The sequence below is a fragment of the Oncorhynchus kisutch genome, linkage group LG18, assembly GCF_002021735.2.
Source record: "Oncorhynchus kisutch isolate 150728-3 linkage group LG18, Okis_V2, whole genome shotgun sequence".
In the NCBI taxonomy this organism is placed as follows: domain Eukaryota; kingdom Metazoa; phylum Chordata; class Actinopteri; order Salmoniformes; family Salmonidae; genus Oncorhynchus; species Oncorhynchus kisutch.
The window spans coordinates 15348728-15374183 of NC_034191.2; the positions used below are offsets into that span (position 1 = coordinate 15348728).

Genomic DNA, 25456 nt, shown 5'->3' on the forward strand with positions numbered 1-25456 from the left:
ACACGCATGCTCACACGCACGCACGCACGCAAGCACTCACACACACACACACACATTGCACAGTCTGTCTGTATCGACCCCACCATAAGGACGGACATGTGCCAGAGGGACACTGTTTAATTCATTTAGAAATACGATTTGGACTGAGGCTGAATCGTTGAGAGAAATCACACCACTTACAGTCTGAGGGTATGTAGCAGTAGTAACTAATGGTCTGAGGGTATGCAGCAGTAGTAACTAATGGTCTGAGGGTATGCAGCAGTAGTAACTAATGGTCTGAGGGTATGCAGCAGTAGTAACTAATGGTCTGAGGGTATGCAGCAGTAGTAACTAATGGTCTGAGGGTATGCAGCAGTAGTAACTAATGGTCTGAGGGTATGCAGCAGTAGTAACTAATGGTCTGAGGGTATGCAGCAGTAGTAACTAATGGTCTGAGGGTATGCAGCAGTAGTAACTAATGGTCTGAGGGTATGCAGCAGTAGTAACTAATGGTCTGAGGGTATGCAGCAGTAGTAACTAATGGTCTGAGGGTATGCAGTAGTAGTAACTAATGGTCTGAGGGTATGCAGCAGTAGTAAGATATGGTATGATGGTATGCAGCAGTAGTAACTAATGGTCTGAGGGTATGCAGCAGTAGTAACTAATGGTCTGAGGGTATGTAGCAGTAGTAACTTATGGTCTGAGGGTTTGTAGCAGTAGTAACTAATGGTCTGAGGGTATGCAGCAGTAGTAAGATATGGTATGATGGTATGCAGCAGTAGTAACTAATGGTCTGAGGTTATGCAGCAGTAGTAACTAATGGTCTGAGGGTATGCAGCAGTAGTAAGATATGGTCTGAGGTTATGCAGCAGTAGTAACTAATGGTCTGAGGGTATGCAGCAGTAGTAAGATATGGTCTGAGGGTATGCAGCAGTAGTAACTAATGGTCTGAGGGTATGCAGCAGTAGTAACTAATGGTCTGAGGGTATGCAGCAGTAGTAACTAATGGTCTGAGGGTATGCAGCAGTAGTAACTAATGGTCTGAGGGTATGCAGCAGTAGTAACTAATGGTCTGATGTTATGCAGCAGTAGTAACTAATGGTCTGAGGGTATGCAGCAGTAGTAACTAATGGTCTGAGGGTATGCAGCAGTAGTAACTAATGGTCTGAGGGTATGCAGCAGTAGTAACTAATGGTCTGAGGGTATGCAGCAGTAGTAACTAATGGTCTGATGTTATGCAGCAGTAGTAACTTGCAGTCAGACCTCCTAATTAGACAATGACATTTAGAAATGCACTCTCTTCTTCCTGAAGGATGACTTTATTTCCTCGTTGGTCTTTCATCCTCCGTTAACTAGCCCCAGTTGATATGTTCTGCTTCACTATAAATCGATCCATTTCTGGTATTCATGGGGATGTCATTGCGTGACATGGGGTGGCTGCTTTCATTTCTAAATGAACCACATTAGCAGTTTTCCCTGTGACATGTTTATTGACCCCCCCCCCCCCCCCAATAATAAGTTCTTACCCCCAGACTAACAGGCTAATTTAATACTAAAGCATTTCTTTATGAGTGTGTGTACAATCAACACAGAACACCGCCACCTAATCAATCAGGGCCCATTCAGTAAACATAGTGCGGCCTCGGAAGAGCTTTTATACTCCCAAATCATTCCATTAATGAAAGTTACACACCACGCTAGCCCAGAATCCATTGTGCTGATTTACTCTGGCTACACAGGCTGAAACAGCTGCTTAATATCCCACTTGAAAGGCCCGTTCACTTCTCCCACTGTTAACAAGCCATTACTGGGAGTTATGCCCCCCTTCCTCTGCATAAATTCAACTTTTCTCTCTCTGGCTAAATGGGCCCAAGTTTAGAACCAAGGACCCTTATCGACTGGGAGAGCACTATCGCACCTCTGGGCTCTCTGTCTGTCACCTCAATTGGACAGATTTGTCTACATTGTCCCAGGTGTGTATTCTTCTCCCAGAGTTTGGAGAGGTTGGATGACAGTCAACAGTCGATCACTTCACACTCACATGTTTGTCCTAGGCCTTGTGGGAACCTGCCTTAGGTTTCACTAGTTGGTATTTACAATACAAGTGAGACGTGCATATGTAAGGCTTTTCTAGCTGTGCTCCTTAAAGCCACTGTACGTACTGCAGACATCAGACCGCTCTACTACCTCTACTACTGTATGGAGGGCCTTGGTGCTGTGTGCTCAGTGTGCTGAGAGAGAGGGAGGCCATTCCGGGTTTCTGGGAAACGTATGCTTACATTGCTAAAGCAAGTGAAATAGATAATAAACAAAAGTGAAATAAACAACAAAAAATATTAACAGTAAACATTACACTCACAAAAGGTCCAAAAGAATACAGACATTTCAAATGTCATATTATGTGAAAATAGTTAAAGTACAAAAGGGAAAATAAGTAAACATAAAAATGGATTGAATTTGTTGTTACTATTTGGCCTTTTCTTGTGGCAACAGGTCACAAATCTTGCTGCTGTGATGACACGCTGTGGTATTTCACCAAGTAGATATGGGAGTTTATCAAAATGTGGTTTGTTCTCTAATTCTTTGTTGGTCTGTGTAGTCTGAGGGAGGATCATTTTTTCATTTTATTATTATAAGTCAGTTAACCTCAGGATTGGTGGGTCCCCCTCGGGGCGTTTGAGCTAACGTAGGCTAATGTGATTAGTATGAGGTTGTAAGTAACAAGAACATTTCCCAGGACACAGACATATCTGATATGGTCAGAAAGCTTCTTAATCTAACTGCACTGTCCAATTTACAGTAGCTATTACAGTGAAATAATACCATGCTATTGTTTGAGGAGAGTGCACAGTTATGAACTTTAAAAGCAATTAATAAACCAATTAGGAACATTTGGGCAGTATTGATACAAAATCTTGAACAGAAATGCAATGGTTCATTGGATCAGTCTAAAACGTTGCACATACACTGCTGCCATCTAGTGGTCAAAATCGAAATTGTGCCTGGGCTGGAAAACTACAGTATGGCCTTTAGATTTGGATATGTTATTTTATGCGAAAATTTGAGAAAAAAAGGGTCCGATCCTTAAGAGGTTTTAAGGACAAATTCTTATTTACAATGATGGCCTGCCCCGGCCAAACCGTGCATCTGTTGAACAACATTGTTTCATGTACTCTGGTGTCTGAGTACTGTGCTGCACACCTATGGCCATGATCCTTATCTATTTCCTCGTAACTCTGTCCTATTTGAAGAGAAGATGTGTTTTATTTCCTAGGAACCCTGTACAGGGGAGTGAAGCTAACCCCTCTTCTCCCCATGTCTTTGTCCCAGGTGGACCGTCAGTCTCAGTTCATCCAGGGATACAGAGTTCTGTACAGGCAGACATCTGGCATGTTTTCCCCAGGACCCTGGCAGACCCAGGATGTGAAGGTCCCCTCTGAGCGCAGTGTGGTCCTCTCCAACCTCAAGAAAGGCATTGTCTATGAGATCAAGGTCCGGCCCTACTTCAATGAGTTCCAGGGCATGGACAGTGAGTCCAGGTCGGCTCGCACCACAGAGGAAGGTAAAGAAATCACCATGTTATTTCATGAACATTTTCCTCCATCCAAGTGGTTTCTATCCACACAGATTTGAGATGACTGTTTGACATGTTTCCCGTAGGGCGCACAATTGTTATGATATCTTAAATGTCGCTCACAATAACTACCTCCTGCTGTGACATTGTGGGGATAGTGTGTGTCTGTGTTCCTGCCTGCCACTTTCTGCTTGATTGTTTATGATTGGTGGTGTTTCTGTTAGCCCACTTCTCATCCATCACCCTGCAACCATGAGCTGAGATATGATTGGACCCAGCGCTCGCTCACTTCCTGCTGGGAGGCGGAGCTGTCGCCCGCAGCCTGACTCTGACAGGACATGACAGGGCCAGAGAGAGACATGTTTCACACTGATACACGCACCCACACACACACAGCCACACACACACACACACACACACACACACACACACACACACACACACACACACACACACACACACACACACACACACACACACACACACACACACACACACACACACACACACACTGTGAGGCCATGGGACAGACACTAAGAGGCCATGGGACAGACACTGTGAGGCCATGGAACAGACACTTTGAGGCCATGGGACAGACACTGTGAGGCCATGGGACAGACACTGTGAGGCCATGGGACAGACACTATGAGGCCATGGGACAGACACTGTGAGGCCATGGGACAGACACTGTGAGGCCATGGGACAGACACTGTGAGGCCATGGGACAGACACTAAGAGGCCATGGGACAGACACTGTGAGGCCATGGGACAGACACTGTGAGGCCATGGGACAGACACTGTGAGGCCATGGGACAGACACTGTGAGGCCATGGGACAGACACTAAGAGGCCATGGGACAGACACTGTGAGGCCATGGGACAGACACTGTGAGGCCATGGGACAGACACTGTGAGGCCATGGGACAGACACTATGAGGCCATGGGACAGACACTGTGAGGCCATGGGACAGACACTGTGAGGCCATGGGACAGACACTAAGAGGCCATGGGACAGACACTGTGAGGCCATGGGACAGACACTGTGAGGCCATGGGACAGACACTGTGAGGCCATGGGACAGACACTGTGAGGCCATGGGACAGACACTGTGAGGCCATGGGACAGACACTGTGAGGCCATGGGACAGACACTAAGAGGCCATGGGACAGACACTATGAGGCCATGGGACAGACACTGTGAGGCCATGGGACAGACACTGTGAGGCCATGGGACAGACACTGTGAGGCCATGGGACAGACACTGTGAGGCCATGGGACAGACACTAAGAGGCCATGGGACAGACACTATGAGGCCATGGGACAGACACTGTGAGGCCATGGGACAGACACTGTGAGGCCATGGGACAGACACTGTGAGGCCATGGGACAGACACTAAGAGGCCATGGGACAGACACTATGAGGCCATGGGACAGACACTGTGAGGCCATGGGTTTGGAGAGTGATTATTAGCTAACATTATTAGAGTATCCCATCCCCAGAGCATCTCCACCAGGAGGATGATGGGATACGACTCACCACTCCATGACTTTACCTTACTGTATGTCTTTCACTTTGCTACTCCTTTTCTTCATCCCTTTTATCTTTCTTCTTCTCTCTGGTCCATCTGGAGAGGGGAGAGTCAACCTTTATGTTCCATTTCTACTTCTCTCTGGTCCATCTGCAGAGGGGAGAGTCAACCTTTATGTTCCATTTCTTCTTCTCTCTGGTCCATCTGGAGAGGGGAGAGTCAACCTTTATGTTCCATTTCTACTTCTCTCTGGTCCATCTGGAGAGGGGAGAGTCAACCTTTATGTTCCATTTCTTCTTCTCTCTGGTCCATCTGGAGAGGGGAGAGTCAACCTTTATGTTCCATTTCTTCTTCTCTCTGGTCCATCTGGAGAGGGGAGAGTCAACCTTTATGTTCCATTTCTTCTTCTCTCTGGTCCATCTGGAGAGGGGAGAGTCAACCTTTATGTTCCATTTCTTCTTCTCTCTGGTCCATCTGGAGAGGGGAGAGTCAACCTTTATGTTCCATTTCTTCTTCTCTCTGGTCCATCTGGAGAGGGGAGAGTGGAGGCAGACAGTCAAGCCAAGGGGATGATAAATAGAACACATTCTATGAATAGAACACACTCTTGAACACATTCCAGTGATATGAAGTCCACTGACAGATTGCCTCAGAAGGGACCAGAGAGGCCATCTAGTATGTTAAACAACCCAGCCAGCTTGCCTGGTTCTGGGGGAGAGTTGAACCAGTAGTCAGTGGGGGCAGGAGGCCAACAGTATCTACCTCCTGCTGCCTGCCTGTTCCCAGCATAGAAAATGAGTTGCTGCTTATCTAAATGGCTCTGAGGCTTAGATTATCACTCTACTGCTTAGAATGGGAAGGATGTGTTTGTGTGTGTGTGTGTGTGTGTGTGTGTGTGTGTGTGTGTGTGTGTGTGTGTGTGTGTGTGTGTGTGTGTGTGTGTGTGTGTGTGTGTGTGTGTGTGTGTGTGTGTGTGTGTGTGTGTGTGTGTGTGTGTGTGTGTGTGAGAGTGAGTGTGTGTGTGTGTGTGTGTGTGCATGTAACGTACGTGTGGAGACAGCAGGTCACATTCCTGCCAGCCATACATCAATGGGCTAATGGCTCTATTACAGCAGCCAGCACTGCTCCTAATGAAAAATGTGGATTGTTTAGCGCAAATATGCATAATAATAAGCTGCTAAATCATTCATAACATTAACTTTGAACGACATTGTCCCTGATGGCTGCTGCTCTGCGATGTTGCGTTCTGTCACCTCTGTGTAATCTAACACAGCTGCGGAGGGCGGCGGAGGCCTCTAAGCATGATGGGAGATGGGCTGGTGGTGGATTTCTAACATGGTGTCCAGTATTGGAGCCATTTGTCTTCTTCCTCCATGCCTGGTCCTCACTTGATGTTTTGGTGTTCAGTGTAGCAGTATGACTGCAGTAGGTCGGTAGCTTGACACATGCTGTTTTAGAGTGGGGGCTAGCTGGGGGAGATGAGAGAGAGGCACAGAGTAAATGCTGTTTTAGAGTGGGGGCTAGCTGGGGGAGGTGAGAGAGAGTCACAGAGTAAATGCTGTTTTAGAGTGGGGGCTAGCTGGGGGAGGTGAGAGAGAGGCACAGAGTATATGACCTGTCAGCATTCTGCTGTGGTGTGGCTGCCCTGCCAGTCGAGACAGAAAGGAGAATTTGTTTCTTTTTTTAATGTTATTTTCAGTTTGCTTCATTGTTATGTATTCATTTGGCCGGCACTCGGTCGTCAGCCGGAGGAGAATTTCTATGAAATGACAGTGATGTGAGTACTGAAACCCGAGGCTGGTGTCTGCTGTGGGCTCTGTCTCTCAGGAGCTGGTGTCTGCTGTGGGCTCTGTCTCTCAGGAGCTGGTGTCTGCTGTGGGCTCTGTCTCTCAGGAGCTGGTGTCTGCTGTGGGCTCTGTCTCTCAGGGGCTGGTGTCTGCTGTGGGCTCTGGTCTCTGTCTCTCATGGGCTGGTGTCTGCTGTGGGCTCTGGTCTCTGTCTCTCACGGGCTGGTGTCTGCTGTGTGCTCTGGTCTCTGTCTCTCAGGAGCTGGTGTCTGCTGTGGGCTCTGGTCTCTGTCTCTCACGGGCTGGTGTCTGCTGTGTGCTCTGGTCTCTGTCTCTCAGGAGCTGGTGTCTGTTGTGGGCTCTGTCTCTCAGGGGCTGGTGTCTGCTGTGGGCTCTGTTCTCTGTCTCTCAGGGGCTGGTGTCTGCTGTGGGCTCTGGTCTCTGTCTCTCACGGGCTGGTGTCTGCTGTGGGCTCTGGTCTCTGTCTCTCACGGGCTGGTGTCTGCTGTGTGCTCTGGTCTCTGTCTCTCAGGAGCTGGTGTCTGTTGTGGGCTCTGTCTCTCAGGGGCTGGTGTCTGCTGTGGGCTCTGTTCTCTGTCTCTCAGGGGCTGGTGTCTGCTGTGGGCTCTGGTCTCTGTCTCTCACGGGCTGGTGTCTGCTGTGGGCTCTGGTCTCTGTCTCCCATGGGCTGGTGTCTGCTGTGGGCTCTGTCTCTCATGGGCTGGTGTCTGCTGTGGGCTCTGGTCTCTGTCTCTCACGGGCTGGTGTCTGCTGTGTGCTCTGGTCTCTGTCTCTCAGGAGCTGGTGTCTGCTGTGGACTCTGTCTCTCAGGAGCTGGTGTCTGCTGTGGGCTCTGTCTCTCAGGAGCTGGTGTCTGCTGTGGACTCTGTCTCTCAGGAGCTGGTGTCTCAGGCCATGTACACACCTCATCTATAGAGCTGTGCCTCACTTTAGAGCCTCCCCCTGCTCTCTACCCCACTGGCTTTAGTTCCACCTGGCTGAGCGATGAAACCAGTCAATATGTTTACCTAGCCCCATGTTTCAATTCTTCTCAAAATACATTTCTTCAAATTTTCCTCATGTATGGCTGCACTGCTGTAAGGCTCCTCCTATAAGCCTGTTGACCCACATGTCACCCTGGCTGAGTCAATGGAGGAGTCTTAGCTTGACTGAGGGTGCTTGACTGACTGCCTGGGTGTTACTCTGAAAATCAATAGCAGTATTCTGTGTGTAAATCCCTCTGTGTTGAAGCAGGAGCAGGCAGGCCTGGGATATTTAATCATAGTGAAATGTTAAGGAGAGCCGTGTCAAACCTCCCTGTTCTCCATGTAAATCCCCTTCTAATGAGCTGCTGCTCTCCCCACAGCACCTGTGTCTTCCACCTGCTAACAACTACACACACTCCTCACAATAAAGATGATGTGTGTGTGCATGTGTGTGTGCGTGTTTGTGAGGTTGTGTGTGTAACTTTCCTGACCGTCTATTGTTTTCTCCGCCCCCCATCTGCCTCCCCTGAACCCCAGCTCCCAGTGCCCCTCCCCTGCAGGTTACAGTCCTGACGGTGGGCAACCAGAACAGCACCTCCATCAGCATCTCCTGGGACCCCCCTCCTCCAGAACACCAGAACGGAATCATCCAGGAGTACAAGGCAGGTTACTGTGAGAAGATAGACTGGATGTAACCTGATGACTCTGGCTTACTGAGAGGCCATCAGAATCAATATAATACTCTACCTGACACCACTGTGACAGGATGTTATGCTCTCTCTTCCTCTGTCTCTCTTCCTCTATTCAGATCTGGTGCCTAGGGAATGAGACACGATTCCACGTGAATAAGACAGTGGATGCAGCCATCCGGTCGGTGGTTGTGGGGGGACTTCAAGTGGGGGTGCTGTATCGGGTGGAGGTGGCTGCCAGCACCAGTGCAGGGGTGGGGGTCAAGAGTGAACCTCAACCTATTGTCATTGGTAAGAGACCCAGGGGGAGTGGAATGGGAAACACAAGAAAGGGGGCGTTATGGTAGATTTTACAACGGGTGGATCTAATCCTAAATGCTGATTCGTTAAAACTGCATTCCAGACGGTGTCTATTCCACAAGTTACCACCGGCTAAATGTAAGACGGTAAAATGCTTATTTACTCTGTTCCATCTGACTGCGCAATCCACTGTCTCATCAGCCAAGCCAGGCAATTTATGAACTTGATCTCTATAAAAAATAATCTAGACATTATCTCACATTTCTTTTAGACTAACATTTAGTTTTCAAAAGCGAAGATTTGAATCTTCTACCGGATCGGTGACCCCCCGTGGGACGTTTGAGCTAATGTGTGCTTATGTCATCAGCGTGACGTTGAAAGGAACAAGAACATTTCCCAGGACATAGACATGTCTTATATGGGCAGAAAGCTTCAATTCTTGTTAATCTAACTGCGCTGTCCAATTTAAAGATGCTATTACAGTGAAAGAATTACATGCTATTGTTTGAGGAGAGTGCACAGTTATGTACTTGAAAATGTATCAATAAACCAATTTGGCACATTTTGGCAGACTTGATTCAACATTTTGAACAGTAATGCAATGGTTCATTGGATCCGTGGAAAACTTTGCTTATACACTGCTGCCATCTAGTTGCCAAAATATAACTTGTTGCAAAATACTTAACGACTGGGTCACGTCCATACTGTAGAAACAGAACAAAAAGACTTAACGACTGGGTCACGTACATACTGTAGAAACAGAACAAAAAGACTTAACGACTGGGTCACGTCCATACTGTAGAAACAGAACAAAAAGACTTAACGACTGGGTCACGTCCATACTGTAGAAACAGAACAAAAAGACTTAACGACTGGGTCACGTCCATACTGTAGAAACAGAACAAAAAGACTTAACGACTGGGTCACGTCCATACTGTAGAAACAGAACAAAAAGACTTAACGACTGGGTCACGTCCATACTGTAGAAACAGAACAAAAAGACTTAACGACTGGGTCACATCCATACTGTAGATACAGAACAAAAAGACTGGGTCACGTCCATACTGTAGATACAGAACAAAAAGACTGGGTCACGTCCATACTGTAGATACAGAACAAAAAGACTTAACGACTGGGTCACATCCATACTGTAGATACAGAACAAAACACCGGCCTCGAGGGCATTATCACATAAATGATTGAGGAATGTAGAAGTGTCTCATCCATAATTACAGAAAAGTCCATTTAGTTTTTGAAGGACATAGTATTTTTTTATTGGAAAAAACATCACTCCAATTAATATGGCCACCAGGCAGGGAATAAAGAATGCCTATTTAAATGATCAATATTACCACTGATTGGGGCAAAAGTATTTACAATTAGAGAGCATGTGACATGAGTGATCAGTCATACTGATTGTATTTAAATCATACGTCTGTTATTTTGATGTGTAGCCAGGCTGTGGTGTAGGTCTGTTATTTTGATGTGTAGCCAGGCTGTGGTGTAGGTCTGTTATTTTGATGTGTAGCCAGGCTGTGGTGTAGGTCTGCTTTTTGATGTGTAGCCAGGCTGTGGTGTAGGTCTGTTATTTTGATGTGTAGCCAGGCTGTGGTGTAGGTCTGTTATTTTGATGTGTAGCCAGGCGGTGGTGTAGGTCTGTTATTTTGATGTGTAGCCAGGCTGTGGTGTAGGTCTGTTATTTTGATGTGTAGCCAGGCTGTGGTGTAGGTCTGTTATTTTGATGTGTAGCCAGGCTGTGGTGTAGGTCTGTTTTTTTTTATGTGTAGCCAGGCTGTGGTGTAGGTCTGTTATTTTGATGTGTAGCCAGGCTGTGGTGTAGGTCTGTTATTTTGATGTGTAGCCAGGCTGTGGTGTAGGTCTGTTATTTTGATGTGTAGCCAGGCTGTGGTGTAGGTCTGTGTAATTTATATGGACCAGGGACTGATCGGACCAATAACCAATGGCTTGGCCTGTAGCATAGTGTTTTTTCCCCAATGTCACTCCTATAATCCCTCTCACAGTTCTCCAAGCCAAAGATTGCAGATATATTGTCATGTGTGCTCTTCTGAGAACCAACTCTTATAGTGTCAGGCAGACAAGTCAGAGTGAGCTTCGATTGGTAGATCGATACGGAGCAGGGTGTGCCACTCATCTCACATGGTCTATTTTATTGAAGTGAATTAGAGTCTGAGCTAAGCAAACAGCAGGATCAACTGAGGGGCTGTCGTCAGCTTGTAGGATTTAGCCTCCCTCCCCTCTCTCTCTGTCTGCACGTTAGGTTTCACAGCACACCCACCGCAGCCATGTTCTACTCTCTCAGTCAATATGTTAGCTGCTATTGACGAGAGGCTGGTGTTGCCTCTGTATCTTACCATATCTACACCTGGAACTCAATCCTAACTACAGGTCTGTGCATGAAATTGACATTTTCCTGTACATCTCCCATGGAGGTTGAAGGCATATCTTGAGGAAGAATTGAGCTCTTAGTAAATATGTGGGGACTATTATGGTACTGCTATTGTCCCCAGCCGGCTAGCAATTGTAATAACAAAATGGTTTATTATAATGCTGAATCCTTTTTCACCGCTTCAACAAACAACCTGGCATACACACCCTCACACTGTCCCCCCGTCCCTCCTGTCCCTTGTGTCCCCCTGCCCTCCTGTCCCCCCTGTCCCTCCCACCCCAGGTAAGGACTTCCGTGACGTGATCATAAGTGGGAACAGGAACAACAGCATCACGGAGCAGATCACAGACGTGGTGAAACAGCCAGCGTTCATAGCGGGGATCGGAGGGGCCTGCTGGGTTATCCTCATGGGCTTCAGTATCTGGCTGTACTGGAGGAGGAAGAAGAGGAAGGGGCTCAGCAACTACGCAGGTTAGACCAGCAGGCTGGAGAGTACACACAGCAACTACGCAGGTTAGACCAGCAGGCTGGAGAGTACACACAGCAACTACACAGGTTAGACCAGCAGGCAGGAGAGTACACACAGCAACTACGCAGGTTAGACCAGCAGGCAGGAGAGTACACACAGCAACTACGCAGGTTAGACCAGCAGGCAGGAGAGTACACACAGCAACTACGCAGGTTAGACCAGCAGGCAGGAGAGTACACACAGCAACTACGCAGGTTAGACCAGCAGGCAGGAGAGTACACACAGCAACTACGCAGGTTAGACCAGCAGGCAGGAGAGTACACACAGCAACTACGCAGGTTAGACCAGCAGGCAGGAGAGTACACACAGCAACTACGCAGGTTAGACCAGCAGGCAGGAGAGTACACACAGCAACTACGCAGGTTAGACCAGCAGGCTGGAGAGTACACACAGACGCTAATTCTGCACACAACATACAAACCGTACTGTAGGTGCATACACTCTACCTCTGTGAGTTTGCTCCCTGCCATCAATACAGAGCACTCAACAAACTTCCTCAAAAGCATCACTAAATTGTGTTTTAATGACTTTATTAACTCTATTGTGAAGGGATATTTCTTTATCTCTACTGTCAAAGCAGAGTGTTGGTGTGAATCATGTTGTGATGGTTGTAATGTTTGACACGCCCTCCCACGGTGTCGATGCTATCCTAGGGTGGCAGGGGTTGCGTGGGTTGGGTTGCTGGTACAACTGATTCTCTGCTGGTCTGGCCAGTCACTCAGGACTGAGCCATGCTGGAGCTGGAGCCAGTCCATCCATCCTCCTACACCGACCCTGACATTTCAGAGTGTGGGTGCTCGGCCTCAGTCAATACAGCCAACCACCATGGACAGTCTTCCACTGACAGACTATTTAATTATAGTGGAGTAGATAGTCAATACAGCCATCCACCATGGACAGTCTTCCACTGCCAGGCTATTTCATTAGAGAGTTGGAGATAGACATAATTTTAGTAATGCATGTAATGTTATTCAACAATGTCTTTGTACAAGTAAATTGTTATCTCTCTCAATAGTTTGGCTTTTCTCTTTTTTGACATTTATTCAGTGTCTTAGCGCAAACTGACTTTTGATCTTGCTACAATCAGTCAAATGACTGTAACCTGTCCTTCATTTCTGTTTCATCTCTGTTTGTGTATGTTGTGTTTTCTTTGATTTGTTCCTGTTGTTTCTACATCTCTGTGGCCTCTGAGCTGCTTTCCTTGCTGCCGCCATGCACACTGGGTCATGGAGTTGGCTCCTCTCCTATGCCCCCGTTTCGCCTCCCTGGCCCCCAGCCCCAGTGTGCAGAGGCCCCCATAGCAACGCTTACAGCACCTCTGTAGGCTTTTAACACACGACTTCTCTGTCTTCTTGTTTTACAGTTCAGTCCTTCACCTTCACCCCTGCAGGTACTGTTCATTTGTCTGTCCACCCCGGACCTCCTGCCACAGGTCCCTCCCCTCCCCACCTCCTACCACAGGTCCCTCCTCTCCTCTCCTCTCCTGCCTACATTATATATGTTTGACAAATTCCAGGTCTTGCCCAATATAAATCCAAACCCATATTTCACACCTTTTCTTCCTGCTGGAAGAGATGGCCTGAAATAGCTTAAATTCATCATGAAAACGCTCTGGATTTGTAATAGGGCAGGGGGCCTGTGCACTGCAAACAGCTGTCCCATCCCTGCTCAGTCATCAGCCTGGATGTCATACCGTACTGTGTTCTGTGTTTGGCTGTTGTGACCATCGGTGTTTCACTGAACCTCCATCCTCTGGCTGTGGTGTTCCTCTCTCTGTCTGGTATTCCTGTTGGGACTCTCCTCTTTGATAGTAGTGGGTATTCCTCCCAAAGACTCTGTACTCCCCTCGTTGATGGTAGTGGGTATTCCTCCCAAAGACTCTTCACTCTCCTCTTTGATGGTAGTGGGTATTCCTCCCAAAAACTCTGTACTCCCCTCGTTGATAGTAGTGGGTATTCCTCCCAAAGACTCTTCACTTTCCTCTTTGATGGTAAGTGGGTATTCCTCCCAAAGACTCTTCACTCTCCTCTGTGATAGTAGTGGGTATTCCTCCTTAAAGACTCTTCACTTTCCTCTTTGATGGTAGTGGGTATTCCTCCCAAAGACTCTTCACTCTCCTCTGTGATAGTAGTGGGTATTTCTCCCAAAGACTCTTCACTCTCCTCTGTGATAGTAGTGGGTATTCCTCCCAAAGACTCTTCACTCTCCTCTTTGATGGTAGTGGGTATTCCTCCTTAAAGACTCTTCACTCTCCTCTTTGATGGTAGTGGGTATTCCTCCTTAAAGACTCTGTACTCCCCTCGTTGATAGTAGTGGGTATTCCTCCCAAAGACTCTTCACTCTCCTCTTTGATGGTAGTGGGTATTCCTCCTTAAAGACTCTTCACTCTCCTCTTTGATGGTAGTGGGTATTCCTCCCAAAGACTCTGTACTCCCCTCGTTGATAGTAGTGGGTATTCCTCCCAAAGACTCTTCACTTTCCTCTTTGATGGTGGTGGGTATTCCTCCCAAAGACTCTTCACTCTCCTCTGTGATAGTAGTGGGTATTTCATCCAAAGACTCTTCACTCTCCTCTGTGATAGTAGTGGGTATTCCTCCCAAAGACTCTTCACTCTCCTCTTTGATGGTAGTGGGTATTCCTCCTTAAAGACTCTTCACTCTCCTCTTTGATGGTAGTGGGTATTCCTCCTTAAAGACTCTGTACTCCCCTCGTTGATAGTAGTGGGTATTCCTCCCAAAGACTCTTCACTCTCCTCTTTGATGGTAGTGGGTATTCCTCCTTAAAGACTCTTCACTCTCCTCTTTGATGGTAGTGGGTATTCCTCCTTAAAGACTCTTCACTCTCCTCTTTGATAGTAGTGGGTATTCCTCCTTAAAGACTCTTCACTCTCCTCTTTGATGGTAGTGGGTATTCCTCCTTAAAGACTCTTCACTCTCCTCTTTGATGGTAGTGGGTATTCCTCCTTAAAGACTCCTCACTCTCCTCTTTGATAGTAGTGGGTATTCCTCCTTAAAGACTCTTCACTCTCCTCTTTGATAGTAGTGGGTATTCCTCCTTAAAGACTCTTCACTCTCCTCTTTGATGGTAGTGGGCATTCCTCCTTAAAGACTCTTCACTCTCCTCTTTGATAGTAGTGGGTATTCCTCCTTAAAGACCTTTCACTCTCCTCTTTTATAGTAGTGGGTATTCCTCCTTAAAGACTCTTCACTCTCCTCTTTGATGGTAGTGGGTATTCCTCCTTAAAGACTCTTCACTCTCCTCTTTGATAGTAGTGGGTATTCCTCCTTAAAGACTCCTCACTCTCCTCATTGATAGTAGTGGGTATTCCTCCTTAAAGACTCTTCACTGTCCTCTTTGATAGTAGTGGGTATTCCTCCTTAAAGACTCTTCACTCCCCTCTTTGATAGTAGTGGGTATTCCTCCTTAAAGACTCTTCACTCTCCTCTTTGATAGTAGTGGGTATTCCTCCTTATAGACTCTGTACTCCCCTCGTTGATAGTAGTGGGTATTCCTCCCAAAGACTCTTCACTCTCCTCTTTGATGGTAGTGGGTATTCCTCCTTAAAGACTCTTCACTCTCTTCTTTGATGGTAAGTGGGTATTCCTCCCAAAGACTCTGTACTCCCCTCGTTGATAGTAATGGGTATTCCTCCCAAAGACTCTTCACTTTCCTCTTTGATGGTGGTGGGTATTCCTCCTTAAAGACTCTTCACTCTCCTCTGTGATAGTAGTGGGTATTTCTCCCAAAGACTCTTCACTCTCCTCTGTGATAGTAGTGGGTATTCCTCCCAAAGACTCTTCACTCTCCTCTTTGATGGTAGTGGGTATTCCTCCCAAAGACTCTGTACTCCCCTCGTTGATAGTAGTGGGTATTCCTCCCAAAGACTCTTCACTTTCCTCTTTGATGGTGGTGGGTATTCCTCCCAAAGACTCTTCACTCTCCTCTGTGATAGTAGTGGGTATTTCATCCAAAGACTCTTCACTCTCCTCTGTGATAGTAGTGGGTATTCCTCCCAAAGACTCTTCACTCTCCTCTTTGATGGTAGTGGGTATTCCTCCTTAAAGACTCTGTACTCCCCTCGTTGATAGTAGTGGGTATTCCTCCCAAAGTCTCTTCACTCTCCTCTTTGATAGTAGTGGGTATTCCTCCTTAAAGACTCTTCACTCTCCTCTTTGATGGTAGTGGGCATTCCTCCTTAAAGACTCTTCACTCTCCTCTTTGATAGTAGTGGGTATTCCTCCTTAAAGACCTTTCACTCTCCTCTTTGATAGTAGTGGGTATTCCTCCTTAAAGACTCTTCACTCTCCTCTTTGATAGTAGTGGGTATTCCTCCTTAAAGACTCCTCACTCTCCTCATTGATAGTAGTGGGTATTCCTCCTTAAAGACTCTTCACTCTCCTCTTTGATAGTAGTGGGTATTCCTCCTTAAAGACTCTTCACTCTCCTCTTTGATGTTCCTGTGAGGTATGCATTGGGCTTGAAGGGGTCCTTTTCTTTCTACAGGTGTTGGTGTTGATTGGGGATTATATATGTGATTATGTTGCCCTTTTAAAATATCCTCATTGGCTACTCTAGTAGGCTTCTTTATCTCTCGTCATAGCATTAAGTGGCTCTGCTACTTTATACACCATGGACAAATTGGTTCATTGCAGTTAAATTGATAACTGTAACAATGTTAGCCCCCTATACTGTAAAGGATTATCAGGACATGCTCTCCCAAAGTGGAACTGACTGGCACCAATGCTGAGCAAGCAGGCAATCAGCCTCGGTCTCTCGATGAAAGAAACTGTAAATACAGGAGAGAAAAGCCTCTGTCTGCTCACTGTACTCTCCTGGAGAGATATAGATGAATTGAGGAGAACAGAGTCCATTACATATGAAATGAGTTCCTCAGACTGGGGTTCTTCTCTACTGGTCCTGTACCAGCAGTGTGACGGAGATAAGGCCAGTGCAGGGAGGCTGGCTGGGGGTCCTGGCTGTAGCTTCGCCACTCCAGGCAACACATTCTCTCTGTGATACACCCCCTGCTCCTCTGCCCGATCCCCCTGTAGACAATCAACCACTCCCTATTCTCACCTGGGACTCTGGCCGCTGGAAGATAAGTGTTCCACTCAAATGTACTAGTGAAACTGAAGAGTGTGTGTATTAGATTGTAAGCACACTGCACTCAGGCTAGAGGATCAGGGTGGTGTCCACCGGGAGAGAACAATGAGTCAAGGACTGAAGGTGACGAGGAGGACTGGTTTAGATATGAATATTTTGGTGGTTGTATTTTTTAATGTCACTGAGTGTATGAGTGTGTCATTTAGGATGTTAGCTAGGAGATGAGGTGATGCCCACACACAGTGTCCCTGACTCCTACAGTAAATCTGTCATACAGGAGAGGTAACGGGTTTTCGAGGCACGCAACCAGCAGGGAAGAAGATTTGACGGGATTTTATACGTTGATTATGTCCTCACCCCTTAATGCTTATTAAAGAGGATTCATCCCTATTCATATTGGAGAAAGTCCTTATCTGGAGGAAGGAGCAGTGCACAGCCACGTCAGGCTGGCTAACATTAAAGTCCTCCACAGCAGAGAATACATGTGTCTGAGCAAAGATAGGGACATCAGAGGCCTCCCCACTGCAGAGCACAGTATCAGCCTCCCTATTCTCTTCTCCCTCCTAGGAAATAGAGCGAGGGAGAGAGATTTTTTTTATTTTTCCTTTATTTAACTAGGCATGTCAGTTAAGAACAAATTCTTATTTTCAATGACGGTGGGTTAACTGCCTGTTCAGGGGCAGAACGACAGATTTGTACCTTGTCAGCTTGGGGATTTGAACTTGCAACCTTCCGGTTACTAGTCCAACGCTCTAACCACTAGGCTACCCTGCCACCCCGGATACTGTAGGAGAGATAGGAGAGGGAGAGAGAGAGATACTGTAGGAGATACTGTAGGAGAGATAGGAGAGAGATACTGTAGGAGAGATAGGAGATAGGAGAGACAGATAGGAGAGAGAGAGATACTGTAGGAGAGAGAGAGAGAGAGAGAGAGAGAGAGAGAGAGAGATTCTGTAGGAGAGTTAGGACAGAGAGAGATACTATAGGAGAGAGAGAGATACTGTAGGATAGATATGAGGCAGAGAGAGATACTGTAGGAGAGATAGGAGAGAGATACAGTAGGAGAGATAGGAGAGAGAGGAGAGAGAGATACTGTAGGAGAGATAGAGAGATTCTGTAAGAGAGATAGGAGAGAGAGAGATACTATAGGAGAGAGCGAGATACCGTAGGAGAGATATGAGGCAGAGAGAGATACTGTAGGAGAGATAGGAGGCAGAGAGAGATACTGTAGGAGAGATATGAGGCAGAGAGAGATACTGTAGGAGAGATAGGAGAGAGATATACTGTAGGAGAGTTAGGAGAGATAGGAGAGAGAGAGAAACTGTAGGAGAGATATGAGGCAGAGAGAGATACTGTAGGAGAGATAGGAGAGAGATATACTGTAGGAGAGTTAGGAGAGATAGGAGAGAGAGAGATACTGTAGGATAGTGAGAGATGAGAGATAGGAGAGAGAGATACTGTAGGAGAGAGATACTGTAGGAGAGATAGGAGAGAGAGAGATACTGTCGGAGAGAGAGAGATACTGTAGGAGAGATAGGAGAGAGAGAGATACTGTAGGAGCGATAGGAGAGAGAGAGATACTGTAGGAGAGATAGGAGAGAGAGATACTGTAGGAGAGTGAGAGAGGAGATAGGGAGAGAGAGATGTGTTTCTTGCTAGTGCAATAAAGAGAATAGATTCATGTTGAATAAGGAATGTCAACCATTTTCTTTTGGAGATCCACTGTCAAAATATGTAAATAAGCTAGTGTGGTATGATTGAAGCAAAATAACAGTAAGGTTTTGAGGGAGTTTTCTTGTTTTAGGTCATTACTGTGTTGGGGTTGGTTTTTCACTTATACTGTATACTGCAACATGCCAGTGTACAGTTCCAGAATGATTGTGGTAAAAGTGTTTTGGTTGGTTGATGACAAAGTGAAGAGATTGTCCTACCAGCAGCAGTCTCTGTGTCACACTATCACATTTTTTTTATTTTTGATCTCCTCTCCTCCTTTCTTCCTGTATTCTCTGAATACTTTATTTGGCCCGTGCCTTGGCTTGTTGGAAAATAAACCTGAGTGGAGGAGAGGAGTGAAGGAATGTTCAGCCCTCCTCCCTTTAATCTCCATCTAGGGAACAACATTTGGGTCTTTGTCAGCAGCTAGTAAAACTGTTGCAGCTCAGCGTAAGAACGTTTCATCTCTGCTCAACACAGATGATGACAATAAGACATCAGAAGACTGAGCGTGCAAAACGTCAATGGATCACAGGAAATTATTAAATAAGCCACATTACTATCAGCTCCTTCTCAACTCAAGTAGGTTTCTGTTTTTTCCTTCTCCCCCTCTGTCAACCGCACGGGGTGATTTCCACTGTCATCCGCACAGGGTGATTTACAAAACTCTATGGTTCTTTCTCTCTTTTTTTCAATTTCCTGTGATCCATTGACGTTTTGCACGCTCAGTCTTCTGATGTCTTATTGTCATCATCTGTGTTGAGCAGAGATGAAACGTTCTTACGCTGAGCTGCAACAGTTTTACTAGCTGCTGACAAAGACTCTTATTTATTATCTGTAGATGGCTTCTGAGAGTCATGCTAGTCAGTGTACCCTGCTGCTAGAGACATCTGTAACTCACTTCCTTCCAGCCCCCACACATCTAATTCTACCTGATTAATGAGCCCTCTGCCTTTTCTAATCATTTTTATTTTGGCCGAGATTTAATCACAAATCTGATAATGATTCAAACCAAAAAATGGGAGATGAAATGAGTTTCTGTTCTCATCAAGCATCTTGTCTTTGAGAAAAACACATTACGTGTCACTTTATGCAAAGCAATGCAATCTGCTACCTTATTCACAGCATCCTTGTTATAATTTCCATGATAAGAATGGACACTGTGGGGCCTCTGCATCCCTTAGGGAAGCCATCAATATCCAGCCAGCTACAGAAGACACTGGAAGGACACATTGGGTGCAGTGGTGCGGTCGTTCACAAGAATAATTTGTGATAATGGTTGGGGGCTAAAACCATCAGAACTCTCTCTGATCAACCGGTATTAGCGTTGGCAATGCAGCCCTGATGTGGTCATCAATGTCATTGAAATTATATGAAAAGTCAAACATATTGCTTTGTCTTTTTTCTCCTTTTATGTCGTGGCGCTCCCTCTCTCCTCTCCTCCACTCTGACCCCAGTGACGTTCCAGCGTGTTGACGGGGGTCTGATGAGCAATGGAAGGTGAGTGTTCTACCCGTCAGTGTTCCATCAGGGACAGAGAGCCCTTCTCTCCACACATAGAGCCAAACAACACCACACCTGTCATCACTCTGCCAATCAAAACCAACAGCATACACAACACATCACCTCTATTCTGAAGGGCTTTCAAACCACCTCCATCAGACTGTGAAAACCCAGCAACCCAGTCAAACATTATGCTATAACATTATGCTTTAACACGAGACTATAACATAATGCTATAACATTGGACTGTAACATTAGGTTATAACATTAGACTATAACATTAGACTAACATTCGACTATGACATAATGCTATAACATTGGACTGTAACATTAGGTTATAACATTAGACTATAACATTATGCTATAACATTATACTATAACATTAGACTAACATTAGACTATAACATAATGGTATAACATTAGACTGTAACATTAGGTTATGCCATTAGACTATAACATTAGACTGTGAAAACCCAGCAACTCAGTCAAACATTATGCTATAACATTATGTTTTAACACGAGACTATAACATAATGCTATAACATTGGACTGTAACATTAGACTATAACATTAGACTAACATTAGACTATAACATAAGGCTATAACATTAGACTGTAACATTATGCTATAACATTATACTATAACAGTATTCTATAACATTATGGAATAACAGACTATAACATTAGACTACAACATTTCTTATGACATTATGCTATAATATTATACTATAACATTAAGATTAACATTAACATTAGACTATAACATTATAATATGACACTGATCTATAACATTAGCATATAACATTATAATATAACACAAGACTATAACATTGACCTATAACATTAACCTATAACATTACACTATAAAATTACACTATAAAATTAACCTTTAACATTACACTATACAATTTACCTATAACATTAGATTATAACATTAACCTATAACATTATGCTCTAACATATTGCTCTAACATAATGCTATAACATTAGACTATAACATTATACTATAACATGCTATAACATTATGCTATAATATTATGCTATAACATTAACCTATAATGTTATGCGATAACATTAACCTATAACATTAACCTATAACATAATGCTATAACATTATACTATAGAATTAGACTATAACATTATGCTATAACATTGTACTATAACATTAGACTATACCATTATACTATAACATTTTGCTATAAAATTATACTATAACATTATGCTATAACATTATGCTATAACATTATACTATACATTATACTATAACATTATACTTTAACATTATACTATAACATTAAACTATAACATAATGATATAACATTATACTATAACATTATACTATAACATTAGACTATAACATTATACTATAACATTAGACTATAACATTAGACTATAACATTATACTATAACATTATACTATACATTATACTATAACATTATACTTTAACATTATACTATAACATTAAACTATAACATTATGCTATAACATTAGACTATAACATTATACTATAACATTAGACTATAACATTATGCTATAACATTAGACTTTAACATTAGACTATAACATTATGCTATAACATTAGACTATAACATAATGATATAACATTAGACTTTAACATTAGACTTTAACATTAGACTTTAACATTAGACTTTAACATAATGCTATAACATTAGACTATAACATAAGACTATAACATAATGATATAACATTAGACTTTAACATTAGACTTTAACATTAGACTATAACATTAGACTATAACATAAGACTATAACGTAATGATATAACATTAGACTTTAACATTAGACTATAACATTATACTATAACATTATACTATACATTATACTATAACATTATACTTTAACATTATACTATAACATTAAACTATAACATTATGCTATAACATTAGACTATAACATTATACTATAACATTAGACTATAACATTATGCTATAACATTAGACTATAACATTAAACTATAACATAATGATATAACATTAGACTATAACAGTATGCTATAACATTAGACTATAACATAAGACTATAACATAATGATATAACATTAGACTATAACAGTATGCTATAACATTAGACTATAACATAAGACTATAACATAATGATATAACATTAGACTATAACATTAGACTATAACATTATGCTTTAACATTAGACTTTAACATTAGACTATAACATTATGCTATAACATTAGACTATAACATTAGACTATAACATTATGCTATAACATAATGCTATAACATTAGACTATAACATAAGACTATAACATAATGATATAACATTAGACTTTAACATTAGACTTTAACATTAGACTATAACATTAAACTATAACATAATGATATAACATTAGACTATAACATAATGATATAACATTAGACTATAACATAATGATATAACATTAGACTATAACATAATGATATAACATTAGACTATAACATAATGATATAACATTAGATTATAACATTTCATATGACATTAGACTGACATTATACTATAACACTAGACTATAACATTAGAATATAACATTATACTATAACATAATGATATAACATTAGACTATAACATAATGATTTAACATTAGACTATAACAGTATGATATAACATTAGACTATAACATTAGACTATAACGTTCGACTATAACATTAGACTATAACATTAGACTATACAATTTCTTATGACATTATGCTATAACATTATGCTATAACATTATGCTATAACATTATGCTATAACATTATGCTATAACATTATACTATAACATTAGACTATAACATTAGACTATACAATTTCTTATGACATTATGCTATAACATTATGCTATAACATTATGCTATAACATTATGCTATAACATTATACTATAACATTAGACTATAACATTTGACTATACAATTTCTTATGACATTATGCTATAACATTATGCTATAGCATTATGCTATAACATTATGCTATAACATTATACTATAACATTAGACTATAACATTAGACTATACAATTTCTTATAACATTATGCTATAACATTAACATATAATATTAGACTATAACATTTCTTATGTTATTATACTATAATATTAGACTATACCATTAGACTATAACATTATGCTATAACATTAGACTATAACATTATGCTATAACATTAGACTATAACATTATGCTATAACATTATGCTATAACATTATGCTATAACATTATGCTATAACATTAACATATAATATTAGACTATAACATTTCTTATGTCATTATACTATAATATTAGACTATACCATTAGACTATAACATTATGCTATAGCATTAGACCATAACGGTGTTATTATCAACAACATGCATCTAAAGCTGTGCTGACCTCTGATCTGGACTTTACACATCTTCACTATAGTACCCTTGGCTCATCTTCCTAAAGTATGTATTATGTCTGCGCTGCACTGAACAAGCCTGCTCTAACGCTGATAGATGACTGATGGATCTATAGATAACCAATACCTGCGTGTTTATCAGATCTGTGTGCAAACATACATTCCTAACACATCTCCGTTCACGCATCAATAGATAGACTCATAAATCTCCCCCACAGAATTAGTAGAAACAATTTAAGCAGAGAGAGCTTTTATTTTGTCATTTATCTTCTCCTGCGGCTACAGATAACCCAGAAGCCCCCTGGAGTGATACATTTGCCTGTCACTTTGCCAAGGCGACTGAGATCCGAGCACATGTAATAATGTCAAAATAATTACCCAGGGGAGAGGTGTGGAGGTATCCCTGCTGCACCCCACACAGCCTGCTCGCTCTCTCTCTGTGTGTGTCTGTGTGTCTGTGTGTGTGTGTGTGTGTGTGTGTGTGTGTGTGTGTGTGTGTGTGTGTGTGTGTGTGTGTGTGTGTGTGTGTGTGTGTGTGTGTGTGTGTGTGTGTGTGTGTGTGTGTGTGTGTGTGAGTGTGCGTGTGTGTGTGGGAGAGAGAGGGATTGCAGAGAGTGGGGCCTATCTCAATAACACCCGTTACTGAGCCTTTGTAGGGATTCAGGAGGCTCCCCAGAGGAGTCCGGACTCTCTCTCTACTGCTCTGGTAGATAGGTAAATCCACACAGAGCTCACACACTCGTCTGAGATTCTAAACTTATTCAGAGTCTGTGTTTCTGTTTGTTTTTCCAGGATTTAGTCTACTGTGTGTATATATGTATATGAGTTTGTTTTTAGGGTGTGTGTGTGTGTGTGTGTGCGAGCAGTGTGTGTGCTAGCAGTGTGTGTGAACAGTGTGTGTGTGAGTAGTGTGTCGATGTGAATGCTCGCCCATATTTCTGCCAGTGCCGCCAGCAAGCACTCAAAGAATTAACCACGCCACTTGCCATGTCTTCTCTCATCTATTTTCTGTTGTGGTGTTTTTCCTTCAGTTTTCCACATAAGTGGTTCTGATTCTCAGCCCGGATGATTGAATCGGAGGGGTCTGTATTTATGGCACTCTATATTTGTCATAGCTTAAGTCAGTGGGGGAGACATTTCTACACAGCACCAGAGTGGTAGGATGCAATAAGTCTAGAGCTAGGTGTGTTTGTCTAGCTAGCACAAAGCCCTGGTCCTGGTCGTTAGTCACTGTGGTGATATCAAAGCCCTGGTCCTGGTCGTTAGTCACTGTGGTGACATCAAAGCCCTGGTCCTGGTCGTTAGTCACTGTGGTGACATCAAAGCCCTGGTCCTGGTCATTAGTCACTGTGGTGACATCAAAGCCCTGGTCCTGGTCATTAGTCACTGTGGTGACATCAAAGCCCTGGTCCTGGTCATTAGTCACTCTGGTGACATCAAAGCCCTGGTCCTGGTCGTTAGTCACTGTGGTGACATCAAAGCCCAGGTCCTGGTCGTTAGTCACTGTGGTGACGTCAAAGCCCTGGTCCTGGTCATTAGTCACTGTGGTGACATCAAAGCCCTGGTCCTGGTCGTTAGTCACTGTGGTGACATCAAAGCCCTGGTCCTGGTCGTTAGTCACTGTGGTGACATCAAAGCCCTGGTCCTGGTCGTTAGTCACTGTGGTGACATCAAAGCCCAGATGTTGCAGCTACCCCATCTGCCCCTGCAGAGTGAGAGTGACCCGCCCAGTATCACAGGGAAATGTGTTCATTTGTTACCTGGGATGTTTATTGCATTAATTAGACAATAGCAAATGGAGTCGCGTCTGTTCCCAGCTCCTCATTGGCTGCTGCCAAATTGCCCTGACTGAACAAATCACTTAATCGATCACAGAATAAATGATTCATGGAAGATGAATAGGCTTCAGATTGCTACACTTGGATGGCTTGACTTTGGCTGCTCATGTGAAATTCATAAAAGGCTCATTCCTTCTACCCTGCCAATAGCGAGATGGTAAT

At 43.6% G+C, this 25456-nt stretch overlaps 1 protein-coding gene across 7 annotated transcripts in view; it reads left to right on the top strand.

Annotated features, from left to right (window-relative positions):
• The window catches only part of LOC109904894 (roundabout homolog 2-like), a 390578-nt gene that overhangs the window by 312881 nt on the left and 52241 nt on the right, over positions 1-25456 (top strand). For all 7 annotated transcript variants that reach the window (XM_031795440.1, XM_031795444.1, XM_031795443.1 and 4 more), the window contains 5 exons: positions 3310-3541; positions 8391-8515; positions 8662-8833; positions 11532-11720; positions 20052-20094. In XM_031795440.1, coding sequence (XP_031651300.1) covers positions 3310-3541; positions 8391-8515; positions 8662-8833; positions 11532-11720; positions 20052-20094 — 761 coding nt within the window. The remainder of the gene's footprint in view (positions 1-3309; positions 3542-8390; positions 8516-8661; positions 8834-11531; positions 11721-20051; positions 20095-25456) is intronic.